Source organism: Cynara cardunculus, assembly GCF_001531365.2.
Source record: "Cynara cardunculus var. scolymus isolate 2C chromosome LG 15, CcrdV1, whole genome shotgun sequence".
NCBI lineage: Eukaryota > Viridiplantae > Streptophyta > Magnoliopsida > Asterales > Asteraceae > Cynara > Cynara cardunculus.
Window position 1 is genome coordinate 13,891,158 of NC_037542.1, and position 23,715 is coordinate 13,914,872.

The window sequence follows — 23,715 nt, forward strand, 5'->3', positions numbered from 1 at the left end:
TCATTTTTCATTTTACACATTTATCATATTAAAAATACATAATCTTGGGTTAATTAAAACACATTAAAATGTGTTCCTTTTTTTGGTTACAAATTACACCATTATAAATTTGGATGGTTTTGATTGTTTAGCTTTTATTGTCATACAAAACTAGGGTTGAGCAACAGGGGGGGCGGATCGGGCGCTAAAACATAAAACCCGATCGGATTTCCAAGGGTTTTATGAGACCTGAAACCCGCAAATGTTAGATAAACCCGGCCGGTTTCAAGTCAATTCGGGTCTCGTGCTGTCTCGGGTCGGGTTTTGGGCCACAGTTTTCCCCCATTTTCCAGCTTCTTGTCTATTCCAAAAAATGTAGCTTTCGTTTGAAATGTAAGTATCTAAAATACAAAATGATTAAATGACTTCCTAATTCTTTGATTTCTATAAGAAAATGTCTATACCGAACTAACATAGGGGGCATGGGTGGTGGTGTCATCCCTCGTGGACAGAGGTTGAAGTTCGAGTGAGGAAGTGAGGAGAGGAGTCGTCATCGATTAGGAAATCAAGTCAGAGTTAGTTAAAACTTAAAAGGAAAAATATAATATATGAATTAAAATATTAGGTCGTCGGACGGGTTGGGGGGAAGTAGGATACCCAACCCGATCCTACTTACCGAGGAAAATATCAGGTTTCGAGTGTCAGGTTTAATCAGGTCTCAGGGTCGTACTTTCTGCAGTTTTTTGGGTCGGGTTGGATCGGGTGTTTTGGATATTGTTCATCCCTATACAACAAATTGTACAAATTTTGAGCACGTGGAAGTTTATAATTGTTATTTTGGATTTTATAAAAACTAAACCAAACAAACCAACCCAATATATTTGAGTTATATCTCGACCTTTTCTCTAACTCTTAACATTAATTTGCCTTTTATTCTATCAACATATATATTTTATCTGGTAAAAACCTATTTATACTAGGTTCCTATTCAAAATTTACACTCAACTAAATTGTATGAGTATACAACTAGCATCAGGATGAATAAAAAATAGATAAAAATGAAACATAATTAACATTTTATGTTCTCGACTTTAGATGAAGATGCACACCGCAACATCACACGAACACCTTACTAGTATGGATTAAAGAGTAACTTTCTACCCGTTTTCTTCGGATTCTGAAATTTGTTTTTTCACATAGTTGGCCCTTAGAATAATGGAATATTGTTTGAACTCATTGTACTTATTGTCTTTATCCCATAAAAAGTATTTTTTTTTTGTCCTAAAAAGGTACAATATTTTTGGAAATAGAAGAAAGCAATTCAACAACGAAATCGAGATAATAATTTCTATCACACATGCTTAGTATTTCGTGGAGTCACTGGTTTTTTTTAGTATATAATATTTATATATAACAAATAAAATAAATAAACTCACATGTTTTTCTTACATTTGGTGAGGTTTGAACCCTTTAACCTTCTAGTAAGCTAAAAACTCACATACCGTTAGACCAAAAACTCTTTTATTAAAGTCTCTAAGTTAAGATCAAGAAATGAGCCAAATAAAACTTTTAATTATAATCATTTAATAAAATAAAAATAGAAATAGAAATTTATTAATGATTATCTACATAGTCTAAAACTACAGTAAAACTTTATTATAATTAATAAACATTATATAAAATTGTAAATGATTTTTTCAGAATAATATTTTAGATTAGATTGGATCATTAATTAAAAAAAATTGAATCATTAATGAATCTAAAACAATATAGTTATGATATGTTCATCACTTCCTACTTGTTAAATGCATCTTACTTTACAAATTGATCAAAAATAGTCAATAAGTCTAACCAAATTCACTTTTTAGTTTTTTTTTTTTTTAGAGCCAAATTCTAATTTTAGCCGGAATTTACATAAATATAGAGTCTATTTTTAAAATTAATGAAACTCTAAAATTGTAAACATAAAAATTAAAATAGATTGGTGCAATGGACCCCACCAATTGAACCGTTGAGTCCGCACCTAATCGTGTTTCTTTGAACGACTTGACCGTTTCGTATTTTCGGAGCCAAAAAAGCGAATGCAAAAAGTAGCCGTTACTCTACATTTTTATCAATTTACTCCATTTAAACCCTAGTCCTATTTCTACATAATATCGGTTTTTTCAAGAAGCACTACCTGTTTGATAAAATTCCCCTCAGAAACAAACCGTACTAAGTTTGAAGAAATTTCACTGCAGAAATGGCTTCAAGAACTGCTAGCAAAGACATAATCACTCTCCGTGGATCCACAGCCATCGTCAGCGAATTCTTTGGTAAAAATCATATCTACATTCTTGTCACTATTTCCGTTTCGTTTTTGAAACCGTGAGTTCGTCTGAGTTCCTAGATGCTAACGATTCCCGATCTATTGCAACCCTTTTCAGGTTATGCAGCGAACAGGTAAGAATTGTTAGGGGTTTCTCGTTTGGTGTGTAGATTTTTGTGGTTTAGATTGGAAAATGTTGATTTTGTTGGGGTAATGTGTAGTATTCTGTACAATCGTGGAGTTTATCCTGAAGAAAGTTTTGGAAGAGTGAAGAAATATGGACTTCCATTGTTGCTTTCTCAAGATGAGGGTGTTAAGACATTCATCGCGAATTTGCATGCTCAGCTTTCGGGTAAACTTTCGATTTTGTTGATTGCAAATCTGAATAGAACGTGGGTGAACTTTGTATTGTAATTTGATCAGTTGATTTGATTATAAATTTGGGTATTATAAAGAATGGCTGGAAGCTGGGAAGTTACAAAGGATTGTTCTTGTGATTATGAGTAAGGCCACAAATGAAGTACTTGAGAGGTGGAATTTCAGTATAGAGACAGATGGTGAAGTTGTTGAGAAAGGGTAAGTTATTCTTGAATCTTTGGATCATCTCCAACCCTTTAACTCCAAAAAAACACCGAATTGGTGGGTCCATTAACACGAAAAAAGAAATCAACTCCAACCACGCTGCATATACACCGTTTCTCTCCCATCTCCGGGATTTTGCCTATGTTTTTGCAGTCCGGTTGGAGATGAACTTGGTCCGTAATACCTTGTTTTGATTCCAATTTTAATGTATGTTGACTCCAGAGTTTCAAGGGAGAAGAGTGATAAAGAAATCATGAGGGAGATTCAAGCTATTATGAGACAGATTGCATCCAGCATTACGTACCTGCCATGCCTCGATGAACCCTGTAAGATTATGTTTCATTTGCTTTTAGGGTTTATATGTAGAGGTACGTAGATAAAAGGGAGACGTCTTCATGACTATGGTTTTGGCATTCAGCCCCTGTAACAGACCTAGGAAGATGGTGCTTGTTCAAGCCGTCTGTTTAGACCTGGCTTGACAACCCATAACTTCAATCATGGTTTTAAATTGATTTGGATGTTATTGAGCCATTCTGCTGCTTCAGGGTGGTTACACCGGTTCCCTTTTGATCTTAGCAAGTGTTAATTTTTGGTGCTCCTCTTGCATTTTGAGTGATGTTTGATGCTTTCGGTCAAGTCACAAATGGGGTGTTTTTCATTCTTGTTTACAAGCAAAAGTGTTGATTTCCATAGGATCGATAAATGAGTGGCTTCTGTCGCTAACCATCACCGTGTTTAAAAACACGTTTCCGATGTTCATCAAGCATATTTGATTGATTTATATGTTTCAACTGCAGGTATCTTTGATGTGTTAGCATATACTGATACGGATGTTGCAGTACCATTCACTTGGACCGAAAGCGACCCAAAACTGATAGCGAATCCCCAGATGGTGAAATTGCATTCTTTCGATACCAAGGTTCGTATCATTTATAACATTTTCTTGTGGTTTTTATTAAAAGGAAAGGAACCCAGAATGTGATGAGATGAAATGGTTGTTTTTATGATGCAGATACACAAGGTTGACACTTTGGTGTCTTACAAGAACGATGAATGGGATGAGCAGTAAACAAAGATGATGTGATTTCTTTTGCTTTTGTGTCCTTTTCTTGTTGACCCTTTAAAGGTCAATGGTTTTTGATTCAGTTTGTGTAAGCCTTGAAATATATGGAAACTTTAAAAGAAATGGGCAATTGAAATTGAAGAATTTGCAAGAAATGTTGCCCTTGTATTCATGAAAATTGTTAAGCAAAATTATCGGAAAAACCGAAACATTACAATGTGGTCGAGCCTAGCTAATACCACGGTAAATTGCACCTGGGCAAAGCTCGTCCATAATATCGACATTTCTGTACCCGTTGTATTCTCTCAAACAAATCCAGCCTCTGCGGGACAAAAAATCACGGAAATCGTCTTCGGTGTAAAAGATCTTGTCTTCCGTATGGACTGGCACATGATCTGGCTCCTCGAACAAGCATACTTTGATCATAAGCCCTGAGTTTATTGTTTAGGATTTTAGGGTTTATGGTTTACGGAATTTAAACATTTGAATAAACAGGGTGGATGATTACTTAACTCACCTTCATCAACATGAAGAGAGTAGTTTCCGAGAGGCATGTCCCTATCGAGCGTCCGCACTATGTTATCGACATCTTCCAACCAAAACGCCCTGTTTGTTCTCAGCCTGAAAGCGGACTTGATGGTTTCTTTTATGGCTTCCGATGAGCCATCAATACCAATTCGTCGTGTGTAATCCCCCAATTTGACAGAAATAACCCTACCACCATAACTGTTATTCTGATCACCTGCAACTATAACACGAAATCTTAGAAAAGGAAATGAAAAAAGTTATAAACTTGAATAACAAAAAAAACTAACCATTTCCAGGAGTCTCCCTCCAATTCCATGGAGAAACTCCCGTTGCTGCCATGGTATCGGCTGCAGTGATGGCAAGCGGATGCCCCTCTTGATCCAACCGTCTTTCTAGATTTAGAGCTCCTCGGGCATCATCTGTCACACCAAAGAATTTTGAAAACTTAGCCGTTTACAACACAAATTGGGTAAGCGATAACCAAGTAAGAGTGCAGTCTAAAGCAAGCCCGACTGAAAATGACTGTTTTATCATCTTGTGCTGACCTGGTAAGTGAAATAGCTGCTGACTGAATCAGCACCGGTCAGCAGGTAGGTAAACAAACAGGTTAGAAAGATGTTTAATTTTCTATCTTTTTTGGGTTTAAACCGAAATGGGGGACTATAATTTTGATTTTATTGATAATCACATGAAATGAGCATCTAAACGGACCGCAAATAACTAATTGCTAGACATACAGAAGGTAAATGATAGCAATACTAATAAGGAGAGCATCAAGAATGAATCAGAGATCGGAACTGGTGCTAGAAAAATTTGACATGCCTTCTACAGGTCCAAAAGCGATGCTCGTATCCTCTACACCTGCAGAAAAGCAAAAAACGATGCCTGTGTCAAAGTAAATTAGCCCGAAATCGTTCATTCTTGCAAACAAACAGTGTTTTCTTTTTGGCCTTTTTGCAAGTACCATGATTCAAAAAGTTAACTGCTATGTCGAACATATAAATCTCAATTATGGTTGTAGATAACTCAAAATCGTGATGATCTTATATGAGTCAAACACATTTCAAGATTTAGCACATTGTCATAAAAGATATAGAGGAACAATCAACCATAACAATAGCAAAGCAGTCCAGCATTTTCAAACCCATTTCAAAACTTCCAAACAACAAAACAGATGATCCAACAATAAGTAAATTAGGGGGCAGTTGGTGATGATGAAGATATGATTGAGATCAAGGAATAACAGTATGTGAAGATTTATTTCTCTGATATGATATCCTATGAATTGTTGATTGAATTAACACAAAAGGAATTCAAAATCGAAGAATGATGAAAAGAAAATGCTGCCCTGATTCAATCTGTTGACAGAAGTTACAATATATGATCGAATTAACTGCTATTTAGAACTGGAAATTTTACACAAGAACCCTAAAAACCCCTTTCAGATCACATCACTGAATCACACCAAAATTGCTCTTGTTAGACCTTTATAAAGCAATTTTGTTATAATTGAGAGCTAAATTGAAGTAATAATTTACCTTTATCAGAGAAGTGCATGAAGGAATCAACCTTACAATTTTTGTTTCTATCCCTAATAATCTCTTCAACTTCTTTGTAAAACTGCATCTTACTATTTGCCGAATACCCATTATGATTCCCCCCATTTTCGTGTTGTTTAGCTTTCTTAAACTCCTTCAGTAAGTTCCTCCACTTGTCCGTACACATGGTGGGAGATCGATCAAAACCCTTTTCTCTCATCTTGAATGAAATCTGATCCCACAAGTGCTTGTTTGACTTGGAAGTGTTGAAAAGTGAATCGATCTCATGACGGAGGATAATTAGGGTTCGAGTTTCTTCTTTGACCCAAGTCTCGGCTCGTTTCTTCACCGGTGGTGAAGCTGAAACTGTAGGTGTAGCAGCGGCAGATGATTTGATGGTGTTCTCTTCGCTGCTGGTGGCCGGAGCAGCAACAATCAATTGGGTTTGGTGGTGGTGAGGGGTAGGGGTGGTAGTGGTGGTGGATTCCATCATCATGTTTGTTTGGATTGATGCAGGGCAGAAATTGATGGCTTGAGTGAACATGTGGAATTCAAACTGTTGAGTGAGAGCTACCATTGACCGGCAACAGAGGTTTAATAGAAGAAAATGACAAATAATTAAATGAATACTATTAGACGGTTGAGTCCGGGGGTTTATGGTAATAATTTCTTGAATGGTTTCTTGTAAAATAATTAAACGGTAATGATTAAGAGGTTTTTATAATATAATATAATATAAAATAAAATATAATTATTTGATAATTATTTATAATTAGATTATGACATTTAATGGTTAAAAAAATCATGATACAAAATCATTCACAAGGTTTTAGAACCATTAAGAATCAAACTTTTTTACATGGATCGGATAATTTCCTTCTTAAAACGTAATTCATAAATGAACATGATATCAAAAATGATCTGGATTCAGTCTTCTCTTACATTTCTTATCATAACTTTTATTCTCATTAGATTGTTTGTATATTATTAAATTTTGTCAACCAAAGTGTAGGGGCTGTTTGTGTGGCTCTTAATGGTGATATTAAGAGCCAACCTCTTAATCGGTAAGAGGTAAAGACTGGTAAAAAAAATAACCCTCTTAATGGTTACATGACCCTCTTAACCATTTTGTGTCTATGGCTTCACTCAACCATTCAGATATCATTTCTTCCTTCTTTACCCTTCCTTCCACGTTGCCTTCACAATCTTTCCCACTCATCTCTTCCAGCTTGAGCCACCAAACTCAACAATGGCGTCGCGCGACAAGAATCCGGCAAAACCATCGACGAGTCGTCCCCGCGGCATTCGAACTCTCTCCGATTTGAACCGCCCCTCCGCTCACGATTATGACAACGACTCGGATGCCCCTCAGGAGTACTATACCGGTGGCGAAAAGAGGTTTCCCTTCGATAACTTCCAAACCCTGTATTCCTTTTTCTTTCTTACTGATCGTTTAAATCCTGGATTAGTTTGTGACAATAATAGATTATTGATCATTGATCATGTTGATTGAATCAAATTGAGCCTGCTGTATGTGCACTGAAATTTCATGGGGTTATGCACTGTATGTTGAAATCTCATAGGGTTATGATTTATCTTTTTAGAGGGTTAAAATGGTAATTTACTGTCATTCAGAGAACAGTTACCAAACAACATTATTTCAATTTAACACTTAACCATTATGGTCTTCTTAACCATTCTGACCACTTAACCATTCAGCAACTGTCAAACAGCCCTTAGTGTTTTAAAAAATTCGTTGGAGGGTGCATGTAATGTTATTAACAAAGACATTTAATTATTAATTATATATCTATTATGACGTCACATCATCAATCTTCACCTGGCTACCTTCCCTTCTATAAACCCTAGCAATTCAACGCCAAAATACGAGGGTTTTAGAGATTGAAGATTGGAAACCGCCAATGAGCCGCTAGATTGAATTGGGTATGGATTCATCTTCATTTTTTTGTTGCTAAAACATCTGGGCCGCCCATCCCTTTCCAAATTTTAGGGTTCTTCAATCAATTTCTTATACTTGAGCTATGTTTTCATGATACGCAGTTAAAAAGCTCCATTTTCCTCCTCTTAAGTTCAAAAGCCTCCGTGGATTTTCACCAAAAAGCAATTGCCAAGTTCGCATTGATTTTTTAGGGTTCCTAATGTTTTTTGGTTACCCTATTTTATCCTCTTAATTTCAAAAGTTCCTTGAACTTTCTCCATAATGTTTCATATAAAATCTCCAAGCAATGGAAGCTACAAAGTTTAACATTTTAGGGTTTTTATATTCCCAATTTTATGAACAGTGTCGTTGAGCAATATCTGTCTGTTATTGTAGAGCTTTGTCGAATAGAGCAAAGGGAGACTGTCTGTGAGCTATCTGGAGGTACTCTTCCTTTCTTCATCTCAATTCCATTTGTGGCTATAAAAGTTGATCATACTTGTGGAACTGTTTCTGAAATCCTACCAAAATGGCCGGGAAGTTGTTCAAAATATCCATTTTTGGACTCCCCAATTCATTTTATAGCTGTATCGACTGAACTAGCCAAGATTTTGCACTTTATCAACTTGCAAAATCCTAAATGGGAAATGAAGTGCACAAATTGAAAATGATGATGTTTTAAACTTCCTTCAAAGACTTGTATAAATCTGCTTTGTTCCATAGCTCGTTGAACGAGTGAATCTAACCTCTGACCAGATAGGAGACCAGGAATTATGAGTTCTTTTGAGTCAGTAGTAATTGGTTTGTAAGACGAGTGAAACCAATTCAATTGGGTTCCTAATCTGCTTTTCGTTAGATGGGTATAGTATTGTTCGGAGATTTGGCATGTAGACAATCAAACACATCGAGTATCAAGCTCTTGATATAGTTTATGATCAGCATTGAGTTGGAAAAAATTCCAATTCTGAGTTTTTTAGGAGGGCACGTGGTTTGGTCAATTTGTTGAGGGAAAAGAGAGCTGAAAATGATCAAGTTACAAATACCCACTTCAAAAAATGCAGTAAACATTGCATGATCAAAGCTTAAATAGCGAGTTATTGAGATGATGATAATTAAAAGTCTATTTACATCAAATGTTTATGACTAGAATCAGTTTGCCAACGTTTGGTTCTGATTGAATCAGACATTTGTTTTCATACCGCTCTACTTTTTCTTTAATCTCCTTGATTGAGGTCTTCAAATTATTGATTGTTTTATGGTTCTTGTAGACTTTGGCAATGACCAATGCCTGTGTCACTAGACTCTGTGTTATCCACAATAAAGTAACGACAGTTTATATTCCCAAAAGAAAGACGTTTCAGATCAACTTTTTCAGACCATTTCCAACCTGCGCATCAGCAGCATCAACCGCTCTAGCCTACAACCCCCAATGGTTGACCGTGACTTGTCAACTGACTCCATCAGATGCACCTGCACAACGGTCCGAGGAATGGTTCGCCCTTCGGAAGGACCGGTTGACCACTAGCACCTTCAGCACTGCTCTTGGCTTATGGAAAGGAAAGCGCCGGTATGAGCTATGGCACGAAAAGGTATTCCCTTCAGATGCAGAATCAACGATCACACTTGCTTCAAAAAATGCCATGGAATGGGGTGTTCTTAATGAGTCAACCGCCATTGAGAAATACAAAACTATCACCGGTCGTGAAGTGAGTTCATTGGGGTTCGCAACACATTCAGAGGATAAATTCGATTGGATTGGTGCATCCCCAGATGGGCTTCTTGGGTGTTTTCCAAATGCCGGGATTCTTGAAGTGAAATGCCCGTATAACAAAGGAAGACCCGAGTCAGCTATGCCTTGGGCAACTATGCCCTTCTATTATATGCCTCAAGTTCAGGGTCAAATGGAAGTTATGGACAGAGATTGGGTCGATTTGTATTGCTGGACGGCAAATGGGAGCACTATATTTCGTGTCTGTAGAGATCAAGAATACTGGAAGCTAATTCACGAGATTTTAAGAGAATTTTGGTGGGAAAATGTGGTTCCGGCTAAAGAAGCTTTGTTGATTGGGAGTACGGAGGAGGCTAAGAAGTATGAACCAACATCAACGCATAAACTAACGGGATTAGTGATTCATAAGAGCCTAAAATTGGCCGGTGAGTCGAAGCTTTTGTGTAGAGAAGTTGCAGGGAATGTCGAATTTTTATGAGGTAATCCCCTCAAATTATTTGTTTTTAAAGTTACATACTTTGGCACAACCATATGTTCATCGTCTACGTTAGCTTATTATATCTATAATTATATTACCTTATATTCATTTCTAGTAATTCTTGAAACATGATTTCATATGTAATACATAGGGGCAGGGTCATTTAGAGCTTGTGTGTTAGCAGTTTGATGAGCTTAATAGGACTTGCAGCTTATTCACTCAGCTATACATGACTGTTTGGTTTGTTAGTGGCTTAATGATAGATAAAGAAGCTTATTCAGTAAGCTTCTAAGGGGAGCTTTATGCAGAAAGCCAAGTCTTTTTCAAACATGCCCCTCCCAATTAAAGAAACACGCTCTTTCCATCTAAAAAACCCTCCTGAACAAAATCTTCCCAATCTATATAGACAGATTATCCACACAGGCCGCCTTATCCATACAGGACTGAATGGAAAACCAACCAAACAACCCCTTTAGGCACCTTAAATATTTTAGGAACCAAGGAATCACCTATTTTGTGAGTATTCATTATTCATTACGTTATCCACACCTCCGGTCGGATGAATGGAGGACCGACCAACCCGGGTTTTCAATTCATCATATGAATATCTATCACAACATTGATCTTGAGTATGTATCACGCTAATTCATCATGAATATTTATCACGTATCCATCATGAATACTCACAAAAAAGGTGGTTTCTCAGTTCTTAAAATATTTAAGGTTCCTAAATGAACATCCCTCTAATATCGTACACACAGTTTTTGAGGCATAGCATGAATTTAGATCTTAGATTTTGACTTCCATGAAGACCAAGTCAAGAACTTTTGACCTGAAACAGCCATGACCACACAATAACTAATGATTGAGTTGCTTTCTTGAATGTTCGGAGCAAAATGCTAAAAGATTCTTGGCCATCGATTCTGTTTATAACTCAAAAACAGCTGCATCAAAATGGGTATGTTTTGAGAAAAAAGAAAAGAAAAATGAAACCAGTCAGCTCAGAGAAACCCTGGGCTGATGAATGGGATCCCGTGAGAGACTCTCCATTCAACAAAAAGGGCAAGGAAAACGACGAACCAGGGAGAACCCGAGCTGCAGTGAAGTCGATGTTTACCCTAACGTGGATGAAGAATCTCGGTAGGAAACCTGACAAGAATCAGCCATCTACATGATGATGGATGATGCTATGCATTCTAATCTTTCCGTCTCTTGGTTGATTGATATCTGTTTTTGGGTTAATTTCTTTAGGGTTTTTTGCTTTCAAATTCAATAGAAATGTCCAGGAAAGATGTTTGTTTGTTCAAGGTAAAGATTGTGGCATGGTATCCCCCATATAAGCAGGATGGATGGGTTTTTAAGGCATTTGTCAATTATGTTGTGGTTACCAAATGAATGATCAAGTTTTGAAGCTTTGATTATACGAGTATCCGTAGTCGATTGATGCTTTTGTTTTTCTTCGATTTTCTAATCGTTTTTTTGGCTTTTTAAGGTCCAATTCATACACATGTCTGAAATACTTTGTTTTTGCCGGATTTGATTTAATCTATGCTTGATAAATTGTGTATGATTTTTTTTTAGAAACCAAGAACAAAGAAGTTCGTCTTCTAATTAGGAGGATCAAACGAGAATAGGATCAAAATAAGATAATACGAGAGCAATAAAATCACAAATGATTTTTTTACACTGAGATCATATACGATTATGGAACACGGCATGGCTTGTGACCTAGGTCGTGTGTAATCAATTTAAGTCCAATGTAAAGCATTCTTGTGTTCTTATATTCAGTCAATGCTTTCATTTGAACCCGATTCACTCTAACAAAGATTGGTAAACGGGTCTAAGCTTGTACAAATAGTCAAATATATAATGAGTTCATTCCCATTCATGGTTATAAAAACTCTCCAAACTCCAAGATTTATCCAAATTGCTTTTACGTTTACAGCTTAACATGTTTGGACTAAGGAGCAGTTCGGTTCGTTTTCTGTTAAGACATGTATGGATATAGTTGTCTGTATTGATATAGTTATCTGTATATTAACAGATAAGTTATTGTTCGGTTGTTGTGCTAAATAAACAGTCTGTATGTCAAAAATGACCATTTTACCCCCAATCTTTATTTGCGTTTAAATAAAACAACAGTTTGATGAAAATGTGGATGGATACATTCATAATGGATTTCCAACTGTTTTTTTTCCCTTTATGCTCTTAACTATTCAAAATTGAAACTAAAGAGTCAAAAAAATAATCTAATTCTTACAATTCCAACCAAGAGGAATGAACAGGTTCCTACTCCAAATGAAAACCCCCCAACAACACCCTCCTCTTTCTTTCTTATCCCTTCCTTCACCATCCACCCACACCTATACAAAGCACACACCCAGACCCACACCCACACCCACACCCACACCCACACCCTTCGTCTTCTTAAAAAACCCACTATACACACACATATATGCACACCTGACATAAATACACGGACACACATATAAAACTTATCGGAGCAATGGTGAGGCATGCGGGTAAAGCAATGCACGATGAAGAACAATCGAGTACTTGTGCGAGAAGAACGACATACCTTTGTGAGCGATGGATTCAACAGCTTGTGGAGAACGATGGGGGAAGAACAATCGAACAGGTACTTCTCTATTTAGGGTTGGGGGAGAGGGATAGTAGGGGAAAAGGCAATGGCTAATTACATAAGAGTGTGATTACATAGTTGTGCGAATCAGCCCCTTTATGCGTGATTAAACCCTTACCGAACGCAAGGATATGGTTGTGCGAATCAGCCATATCTGTTATATGGTTCAATAAGCCCTTACCGAACCGCCCCTAAGCTCGAATTGGCTTATTTTATCCAGCAGATAATTTCAAACTCTTGAACATTGAGCTCTCTCTCTTATATATCAAGAAGACAACTTGAACTCAGTTATGCTAATAGCAATCTTGTTCAAATATTAGATTGGACTTTACATGACAAAACTGGACACATCATCAAACTAGGACTGTACATGGCAAAACTAGACAGGACAAAAAAGGCATCATAACCTATCTTGGTAAAATGTCAAACGTAAAACAATGAATTTGTTCTCGTCCCGTTCCATCTCATGTACAACCAGCTTCATGAGATAGTTCAGAATGGAACTTTCTCAGCCAACAAAACATTTCTCTAAGAAAGTACAAATATAAACATTTTAGCCATTAGAAGAAACCATTTGAATCAAAGTTCAACGTGAACATCAAACGAGAACATGTAAAAAAATTCAAACAAAATACGGTGATGATACTGTCTATAAAAAATTCAACCTTCGAATGCAGGACAAGTACGAGACATGCATAACCCACGAGACGAACGGGTAGCGCAAACCAGCAACCCAACAGCTCCACCCGATTCCACATGGCTGCTCATCACATCATTACAAGCCACCCTGAACCCGTCTGGCCAAGACTTCAACGACCATCGTTCTTTCGGATATCATCCTACGACACAAAATCTTGAAATTTTTACCAATCTTCCCTTCAAAATTGGAGCTGTACTCGACATTCATCGCTCATCCCCGCCTCCGAACCTACATCAAGAAGACCAACAGCCCCACATCACATTTGCAGTATCACCATGATCAGCCATGCCACACCACAATCCATCTCAATCATCACCCACCATATTAAATTCTAATTTTCATTTGTTTTGTAACTTTTTTTTCCAATTTTCTCTTCCAACATATTAAACCATTAGGAGCTTCCATCAAACGGCAGCTAGCAGAATGATAAACCCTCCTCACTTGACTACCCTTTTTAACTAGATAAAGGATTTTGAACATCATCCATCCATCGCAAACTCTGCCACATAAACCATCATCATCATCATCTAGCCATCAACCTCCATCTCTTGTGCCTTTTGGCACCTTGGCATCTCCTTCAGACAACTGGAGCAAAGATACTCCAAAGAAAAGGTTTCTTCATATTCGCTGTTGTGAACGCACCGACCACACTGAGCACATCGAGGTATGCAGATTATGCAAGCTCTACATAAATCCCCACATTGGTCCTTCACTCTACAACTTTCAGCCGGACAGTCGTAAACAAGCCTCAAATTCTGACATCTTGGGCATACTTCAACATCAATATCGCGGTCATCATCAGATGGCATATATAAATTTCCTCGATGATAATAATGAGGATTGTACTCATTTTTGTGCATGTTACCACTAGTGCCCAACAAAAACTTCAACTCTTTGAAGTGCTCATGCGTTATGCCATAGAACCCACCTGTTCTTATATGTTTGATACCTGAACTACCTTTATGTGACTTGAAAGCCTTCAAATTATTCAAGATTCCCTCAATACTAAGTCTTGTGCATCCAGGAACCGACAACTACATGAAAAACAACACATATGTGGTCAGAATTACAGGTACAAAGATAATACCAGATGACGTTTTATGGATTCTGATGATAAAAAAACTGAATTACAGCTACAAGACTAATTTCACCAATCCCATGTTAATTGCTCTTGATCCCAAAAAGAGATTAGATTATAATTCAATTCCAAACTGTCTAAAACTCCTCTCGTAAATTAATCCACTTTGAAACTGCATATATCATCGCATTCTCATATTCACAATGCACCACAAAATTGAGTTTAAAGTTTTTAGTTAGGCTAGACAAGCAACCACAATCTACATCCAGTGGAACCTCGTTGCACTTCACTATAAAACAACTCTGGTCCACATGGCAGAACATCGTACAGCAGAGTGGTTGATTGATGCAAACATGATGAATCAATTACAATTTTCGGTGCCTAGATGATATTGATGGGAAAATAAAATAAATAAACAAGTTTCAACACCCTGTCTCAATAAAACAGTAGTATATGTGCTCTATAAACATGTTCTCTCTCCATCCCACAGAACTGTTAAAACATGTTCTCTCTCCATCCCACAAAACTGTTAAAACATGGTTCAAGAGAAGTGTTTGGAATATTAGTCAATATCCCTTGGTGTGAGAATGCAGAAGATGTTGTAGCAAAACCAATTTGATCAACTTCTTAGAGATAAAAATGGAACAATTTTGTAGCTCTTACTGAAAAAATAAAGCCCACAAAAAGAATTTTTGTAACCAAAAATCCAAAATAATATATCCCAAAATGAGACGTTTTGCAAAATTTATGTCACAAAGGGAGCATGGCTCATGCATTTACATTCCAAACAGGTAATAATGGTTCAAGATCAAGGAATGTTGTTGAAGCTAATAACCAATCCAACAAGTGAAAAGGGAAAATGACAGAAATTCCATGCATCTATTCATAGATCATATCCACTTTGCAAGTGATGTAACCTGGCATGATTAGAAGCACAAATTTTTAAAAAGAAGCTACTCACCAACTTTCAAGCCATGTTAATTTACTGGCACTTATGTGCAAGAGCATTACATAATACATACATCATTCATTCAACATGCTTATCATGAAAGAAATATTTAAACTCCACCACCAAATAAAAAATAAAATGAACCCTCTTAGCAACATAAATTCTGTTAAGAAGTTTAAAGTAGTCCTAGATGCCAAAGAATGCCTCACAATAGCTTAATGTATATACAATCATAACCTACTGTTTTATACTTTTTTATTTAAATCACTCCAAGAATTTGCTCATCTAAAAGACTTAGGTGTCAGTTTTCTTACTCTTCCCCGATTCACATCCAAACAAAATACATAATTGATCAGTCTTGATATTTCTTATTCAACATGGTAAGATGGTATACATCATTAGTAAACAGTTTGTTCACGAATTCATGTATTATTGCATTCAAATGGAACACAAAACAGAACCTCATTATTTGACAAATGTACAGAGAGAGAGTTTCATCTGGACTTTAAATTTGTAAAATTAAGTTTTTCTAGAATATGCAAGGATTTGTTGGTAATTAACTACGTTAAACTTTTAAAAACACGCAATGAACATCTACATTTCCTTCACGGTCTTAATACTTAAATAAAGTACATATGTGGAAGTCTGACACAATGATGTCCTTTTTTGTGTTTAATTTGGTTATTTAAATTAATCCCAACATGATAAAACCCAAAGGTGAAAGACTTGTAACAACGTGCTTTACAATTAACTGGCAATCAAATCAGTGCGTTATTTTAGCATTGGGGTGCGTTTGGTGTCCAGACATGATTGGACACGACAAAACAAAACAAGACAGCACAACCGTTCAACGTTTGGTAAGACATAACTGAACTGAACAGAACAGAACAAGTAAAATAACCAATTTACCCCTAATGAGTTGTTTATATATTTGATTAATTATGTAGTCTGTTAAATTATAATAAAATAATTATTTTTATAACAAAATATATCATTAAAAAGTTTTCGTCAAAACAATTAAAATGACACCCAAATAAAAAGTTCAATATAGTTTCCAATTTTTTTATTATTCCTTTTCTACATTATTTTTTATTAGTAATATACAATAAATTACATATATTAATAAAAATATAGAAACCGTGAAAACATAATATTTTGAGGACAGTAAAATGGAAGTTTAAAAAGCATAAAATACAATAAATAAAATTTAAAGAATGAATAAAATGTAAAAAGGAGACCTATTTGATGTTTTAGAAGAAAATTAAGTTTTATTTTGAGGATATATTGGTAAAATACAAGTCTATTCTATTCTTGTATGTTCCACATAAAAGTCCTCCCAAATGTGAAACATGATCTCTGTTCTATCCTGTCCAATGTACCAAACGCACCCTTGGTGCTTTAAACTGAACATGTAAAATATTAGTTAAATAGTTACCAAAAACAATCTGATTAAGAGGATTCCCTATACCCCTAGAACCGTTTCAAAGAACTTCAAAGAAAATATTGCAAATGGTAGCAGGCGTCAAGAACATGAAAGAACACCTTGAAATGCAATTATAATGATTGAGCACTGCTCACCTTAGTTAATTTTGGATTGGTCTGCAATACACGCTTCAGACCATCATCAGTGATCCTTGGGCATTTTATGAGGGTCAAACACCGGAGATTGCCTTCTGCCCTGCTAGTCAATTGCACAAGAATATCATCTGTAATCCTCTCATTCAATGGCTGATCAATGTAAATACTCCTCCACAATAGTGAATCATTGTGAATGTTATAACATAGAGATCTACAAACACGCTCCACTGAGAGAAGATCTCTTGTTCCCAGATAACTAAGAGCAAGAACAAATGCCTCATGAGGATCTCCTCCAACTGCATTAGAAGAATGACCAAAATCATCCTCATCCCCACACTTTGTGACAAGAGAGCTTGTACTTCCATGATTGAAACCCATCACGTCCTCTGCACAGTGGACAGGACGAATCACACCCTCACCCTCGAAACTTCTAAACTGACATCCCATCGTGCATTTGTCAACCATACAACTTGCACCATCTTTATTATCAGATGCCTCGGTGCTTGGAAATGATTGAAACCTCATAGCACTGTTCCAAATCAAATTGAGACCTGCAAACAACCCATAATCTTCATTTGTATTCACAATGTTGTTCCTGACATATGCCCCATAGTCCACTTCCAAATCCTCAAGCCACCCAGTGATGGCGGTAAAAGTGGTGCTAATATCAATATCCATCCCAAATGGATCTGATGGCAATAGGTCAACTATGTCCACAGACATGGGATCTGGCGAGCCACCTTTATCAACTTTCTCCCTCCCATAACCAAAACGATCATGCATTTCTCCATTACCATGCCTAGGCTTAATAAAGCCCTCTCCCCCTTTTTCTGCCATGCCTTCCACAACATACCCATTCACAATCCTCAATGGTGAAACCAGATTGTCTTCTGATGTATGGGCAGGAAAAATAGGCCGTTGTGAATAGTTCAGGGCCATTTTGTACACGCCTAAAAGAGAATTCTATTTTCCCGGATATACGATGCTGAAAACTACTTGTAATGAGACCCCAGATTCAGCTAAATCACCAAATCAGAAACAAAATAGGGATAATTCTCGATCTTTTTTTTTCTTCTGTTCCTTTTTTGCTTTTTTTTTCTTTGTTTCGATGATAACCTAAACCTAGAAAAAAAGGGAAAACTCAACAAGAAAACCCTCAATTTTGGGGACAGACTAAAACAACGCGCCGAAAATTTTCAGAGTTTCTTGTAGGGAACCAATACCTATACGAATATCTATCAGCTACAATATCAAGAGAAGAGCGAAGAAAACCCGAAAACGATAATCAATATACAAATAAAGAATCAATGAATAATAATGCCCTAATCCTCGAAGCCAAGACCTAAATCCACATAACCAAAAAGAACAAATATAAAAGAATCAAGAAGTGGAAGAATATAACCTGATTAAGATCAGAAAACCTAGATTTTGCCAAGAACAATCGCAATCGACAGAATTTGAGGAATGGATGGACAGGGTATCGTCTGTCCAGATAATCAAAACGCCGTGAACGTCGATCAATCGCCTCAAATGTAGAACACGATGATAACACCTGATAGTAAGGTAGATAACAAGAATCGAAGGAAAATTCGATCCGAGTCGAAGGAATCTGTCGATCGAGTTCAGGAGAACGAGAGAGACAGAGAAGGGTTATCTCTAGAGAGAGAGTGTGTGGAAAGGGGGGAATATGGAAACATATATTACTGCAACTAGAAGAGGGGTTAACCGACACGTGTCTGGCTCGTATAGTTTTACTGCTTCTTTCTGTGGTGGAAGCCGGAATTTTCTGACCGTTTGTGGTTGGGTTTTACCGGTGACCGGTTAAATAGGACTATGGTCAAAGTCATAATTTTCTTTTCTTTTCTTTTTTTTAAATTAAAACCATCGATATATTCCTCATGGTTGAAAACTTGCTTCGTGACCAAGAAATTCATGGGTATTTGTACGTGTGTCTAAACTACGTATTTTTAATAAGTTGATTTTTTATTTTTTATTTTTTATTTTAAATTATATTTTTATAATTATCTATGAGCAAAATAATCAAGTAATAATATTTTGTTTGTGAGAAAATATGGTTATTATAATATATATTATATTATAAAATATTTGATAAAAAAATTTAAAAATTATTTTTTATGTATAAAGTACTGTTTATTGATGCATATAACTTAAAATTCAAGATTACAAGTAATTTTGTGTAAATACATCTTATTAAAACTTCATTTTTGAATTCGTGTAATCAACTGTAGATAAATATAATCAAATACAGGATAAACATTCATTTTAAATGTTAAAAATCTAAAATATAATTAAGATAATCATTGAGTTCTAACAGAATATTTAATTATTATCTTTATAGAAAATTATATTACTGAAATCAAAAATAAATTACTTCATTATAAATCTAAATTGAATTAAAGAACTTATACCAAAAAAACGAGAACTATTAAATAGTTAATTTGATATTAATATTGATTTATTTATTTTCAAATTTTTATGTTATCTTCAAATTTATAATTCATTTAAAAATAAAAACATTTTCGATTTCTCAAAACCACATAAAATCGTATTATATCGATACAGATAAAGAATAAAAACTAAACATTAAAATCGAGATTTATCTTACTGTATTGTGCGAATACCCTTCTAGTAAATGATAATTATCTGACTTCTAGTAATTAACTATTTAATTTTCGTTAGGATTCTTTAAATAGAATAAATAAAAATAAATCAATATTTATCAACAATTTATAGTTTATCTTAGATTCGTCTTTATCTTTTAAAGGTTGTTGAAATCATCAAAGACTTCTTATATGGTTGTTCTGTTTGTCGATGATGTTGTAACAATAATATAATTTACTGTGATAATGACGTGGTAATGAACAGACAAAGTCGGTGTGGACGTGATGATCATTGGGTTTCGACTTATCATATTGTTATCACAACAAAATCACATCATATAACAGTGGTAAGTCATGTCGAATCCACGTGGATTGGTCGTGACGATTATTTGACTTCTACACTTTTAAATAAAGGGGGCATAGATTCAGAGATTATGAAAACTAATCATATGAATAAAAACGATATAATTAAAAAGCCCAACAACAACTTCATCATTGATGTGATGCAGAATGTTTATCATCGATTCCTATAGTGCAAAAGAAGACATGACAAGTCTAAACTGACCATGGTTGTCGATAAGCTCTGGCAACCTCGATTTTACCTTATCAACCAGAATTAGCTCTTCGGTTAAATATTAACAATAAACGAGGTTTTAAACAAGCTCTTAAATCCCAAGTGCGATTAACATTAGCGAACTAGGAAATTCACTGATTCAAGGCAATAAGCTCACAAGTTCGGCTTACTAAAGCTTTTGTTGCAAGAATTCATGGCATGGTTTCGAAAACCTTATTGAAATCAAACATATCATTTGTCATTTTATCAAAATCCCCAAACAATTACGGATTTCGGAATTCAACGAGATGAACTTGTCATTTTATCAAAATCAAAGGCTACGCTAATTGTGAATGAAGAAACTAGTAACTTTTGGAAATAAACAAAAAAATTGATTGAAAAGCTTCAAAATCATCTCATTTAATTCCAAAATCGTCCCTAGTTTTTGCTCTCCCTCAACACGGCGGTTTCCAACTCAATTTATACCATGATATTAGAAACACTGCTTAAGATTCAAAATTTGACAAAATTGGTCCCTACGGTAAAATATGCGACCCCAACATGCCAGGGTAGCATTTTGTGTATGGTAAGTTCATATACCATTGTACGACCCTTGCACGCTACCCTGGCATGGCCGGATAACATTTTCCTCTATTTTGCCTCTCTTTGACTACTTATTCTATACAACCCTCTTAATTACGACAACCATTTTTCCTCTCGTTTTCTCATCCGTTTCTTACCCTGATCAACATAAAACCTGGGCCAGGATTATAAAAACGTAATTTAAGCTTGTTAAAATATAAAAGTGAGGATTTTAAGTCTATAAACATATATTAAAACATGGAAACTCGATGCTATCATGTGGACATTGAAGTCTTCGATGATGCTAGCAATATTTAATAGATACAGTTATTTAATTTTGAGGAGGCCCAAAATGTCAAAACATGCGTTTTTCCTTCGGTATTCGATATTTTCTTCATTTGAACATCAAAGTAGACTATTCCAGCAACCGTTATCTCCTCAAAGGCTCGTGAATAACTCGCCTAAGATGGCTGCTCGATTAGGAAAATAATTTACATACTTAAATTATTCTCTTCCAATTTATTTATATAAAATAAATAAATTAATAATCCATCTTCATTAAAATCAAATAATCCCAAGCATTTTTTTATGATTTTGGTTTTAAAATAAATGAATTGTTTATTTTAACCCATAAATTTATTTTCATAATTATTTACCTATCCCTATTTTGTGGAGTTATATCTACAAAGTTCCAAACTTGGTTGTTTAACATAAATTGTATTTCAGTATTCATGGCATCGTGTTATTTATCAGATTCTAAGCCTGATACGACTGCCAATGAGATAATCATATCTCCCAGGCTCTTGGCGATTCATACCCGATATTCGGATTATTTGTATCTTTTCTCAGCAACCTGTTGAGGTTCAATATCTTGTTGATGGTCAGTGCCAACTATTATCCCACCATGTGGTTTTTGAATTTCTTCAAGTTCTACTTTGTCCCCTTAGTGGTTATTGTTAAAATATCATTTTTAAGAACTCACCACGTTGCACAACCAAGAGTGATTTAAAATGAACATGAATCAACCAGATAACGTATTTTTTAATATAACATGTTCACTTTCTTGTTTTCTTTTTCCAGGCTGGAATCATCAAAAATGTCGTAGTGAAGTGGGATTTTTTTTAATATGGTTTTGGTTGCTAGCAAAAAGGATGGTTAATGAAGGCGATACAGCATACCATATTGCTGAAGTCATAATCAATGGTTTACAAATAACATATGTTAACGAGTTGATTCGCGAAATCGAAATAACATATGTTAACGAGTCAGATTCACGAAATCGATAACATTGTTGGTTTATGGACATACTTTAATTTTTAATCTTGGAGATGAAAAATATATGTTTCAAAATTTTGCTACTAAGGGAATGTTTACCAAATATTTATCCGACAAGTGCTTATTAATAAAATTTAACACTATTATTTACTTACTGGGTAAGATTTTAGTTCACCAAAACGACATCACATGCAACAATTTACCTGGTAAGTACTTACCGTGGTAGGAGTCGTCGCCCTCACTTACCGGGTAAGACTCTTGGTCTTTATCTCGTTCTTTCCGGGTAATATTATTGGTCTTTACGTATTCGTCTGGTGAGTTAACGTGACTTGGTAAGCGCTTACCCGAGTAAGCATTTGATAAACGGCTCCTAAGACTCATACTTTCATACGTATTAAAGATGCATACTAATATAGATAACTAATTAATAAACAAGTGAATACTATCAAATATAAGATAAACATTAAGCATACTGATAAATTGTTATATACTTCATAAAACTGATACCGCATTAATTACTCTCTTTCTTTTAAGAAAAACTTATTACTCTCTGAATACCGCAATGATTAAATGAAAAAAAAAGATAGATAGTAGAATGAAGCATGGTTAAGGGCTTAAGTTCTCAACATCCTCACCCGCATACAACAGTCAGTTTGATAAGGATCGAGTGACATTGCTTATTCGATCTTAATGGAGATTAGATCGCGTTGAATTGATGGATAACTGCTACTTAAAGTTCAACAAAGAAAATGTTTCACATTTCATATTCCAAAAAACGATTTTACTAAATTTGGTATGAACGACTTAATCATTAATCCATAAAAAGAATCTTCTGTACCTATACATCCAAATTTGAAAATGAATAATTTAACTCGATAGTAGTTTTTTTTTATATTGTTATAGTTTAAGACATCCTTAACCAACTGATCTATTATATATTACTAGTTGTGTACCCGCGTAATGCGGCGGGAGCCATGAATTTTAACGATTTTGAAGTTCCACTGGTTTTATAAGATAAGATTTAGCGATGATATATGTTACACTTGGTCTTTGCATATTAATACAATTTGAATAAATAAGAGTTATTGTTCCAATTACAGACTATCGATGAAAAAAATTGTATGACAGTTTAAAATCCAACATATTTAAACGACACATTTGTTTAAAATCCAACATATTTAAACGACTCCACAAATGTGTTCGATTTACACCAAGAGCAAAGAACCAAGAAACTTGAATTTTAAGATAAACACTCAAAACCAATAAAGAAAACTACAAATTTGACAGATCATAAGCCATGAAAAGACCAAAAAAGATGGGTTTTAGAATAAAATTTCAACTGTTTACCCTATTTCTTGTCCAGAAACTCAGATTAAGGTTGAACTAATATATGTATATATATATATATATATATATTGTTAGTCCCGAAGGGTAAGGCAATAAACATAAAGTAATTGTAGAAGGGGGGTTGAATACAATTACACAGACTTTTTTCAACTTTTTAATTCTTATTGATTTATATCAAGAATTAATACACACAGAAATACAAAAGATTGTTGCGGAAGATAGGAAAGGAAAACCTAACCTAAACAAT

The 23,715-nt window shown here is 35.2% G+C and overlaps 4 protein-coding genes across 7 annotated transcripts; 2 read left to right on the top strand and 2 right to left on the bottom strand.

Moving 5' to 3' along the window:
- The first annotated feature begins 2,128 nt into the window (after window positions 1–2,128).
- Window positions 2,129–4,073, top strand: LOC112527776 (mitotic spindle checkpoint protein MAD2). The gene is made up of 7 exons (XM_025138576.1): window positions 2,129–2,294; window positions 2,406–2,421; window positions 2,509–2,639; window positions 2,743–2,863; window positions 3,092–3,195; window positions 3,667–3,788; window positions 3,882–4,073. Exons 1-7 carry the CDS (start codon window positions 2,222–2,224, stop codon window positions 3,936–3,938), a joined length of 624 nt encoding a protein of 207 aa, XP_024994344.1. The 5' UTR covers window positions 2,129–2,221; the 3' UTR covers window positions 3,939–4,073.
- On the bottom strand, window positions 3,958–6,557 carry LOC112527775 (trihelix transcription factor GT-1-like). 4 transcript variants are annotated; one of them, XM_025138574.1, is made up of 5 exons: window positions 5,999–6,557; window positions 5,283–5,321; window positions 4,748–4,879; window positions 4,450–4,674; window positions 3,958–4,363 (listed from the first exon to the last, which is right to left on the bottom strand). In XM_025138574.1, exons 1-5 carry the CDS (start codon window positions 6,540–6,542, stop codon window positions 4,161–4,163), a joined length of 1,143 nt encoding a protein of 380 aa, XP_024994342.1. In that variant the 5' UTR covers window positions 6,543–6,557; the 3' UTR covers window positions 3,958–4,160. The 4 variants fall into 4 exon arrangements, with proteins under 4 accessions (XP_024994342.1, XP_024994341.1, XP_024994340.1 ...); XM_025138573.1 differs by having other exon boundaries at window positions 4,450–4,680; XM_025138572.1 differs by having other exon boundaries at window positions 5,259–5,321.
- A 1,314-nt stretch (window positions 6,558–7,871) lies between these two features.
- On the top strand, window positions 7,872–10,285 carry LOC112527143. Its single transcript, XM_025137587.1, has 3 exons — window positions 7,872–7,942; window positions 8,334–8,381; window positions 9,206–10,285. Exon 3 carries the CDS (start codon window positions 9,215–9,217, stop codon window positions 10,142–10,144), a length of 930 nt encoding a protein of 309 aa, XP_024993355.1. The 5' UTR covers window positions 7,872–7,942; window positions 8,334–8,381; window positions 9,206–9,214; the 3' UTR covers window positions 10,145–10,285.
- Window positions 10,286–13,328: 3,043 nt separating this feature from the next.
- On the bottom strand, window positions 13,329–18,738 carry LOC112527830 (F-box protein SKIP14). Its single transcript, XM_025138655.1, has 3 exons — window positions 18,493–18,738; window positions 17,091–18,212; window positions 13,329–14,519 (listed from the first exon to the last, which is right to left on the bottom strand). The coding sequence occupies exons 2-3, from the start codon at window positions 18,027–18,029 to the stop codon at window positions 14,013–14,015; spliced, it is 1,446 nt and encodes a 481-aa protein (XP_024994423.1). The 5' UTR covers window positions 18,030–18,212; window positions 18,493–18,738; the 3' UTR covers window positions 13,329–14,012.
- Between the last annotated feature and the right edge of the window lie 4,977 nt (window positions 18,739–23,715).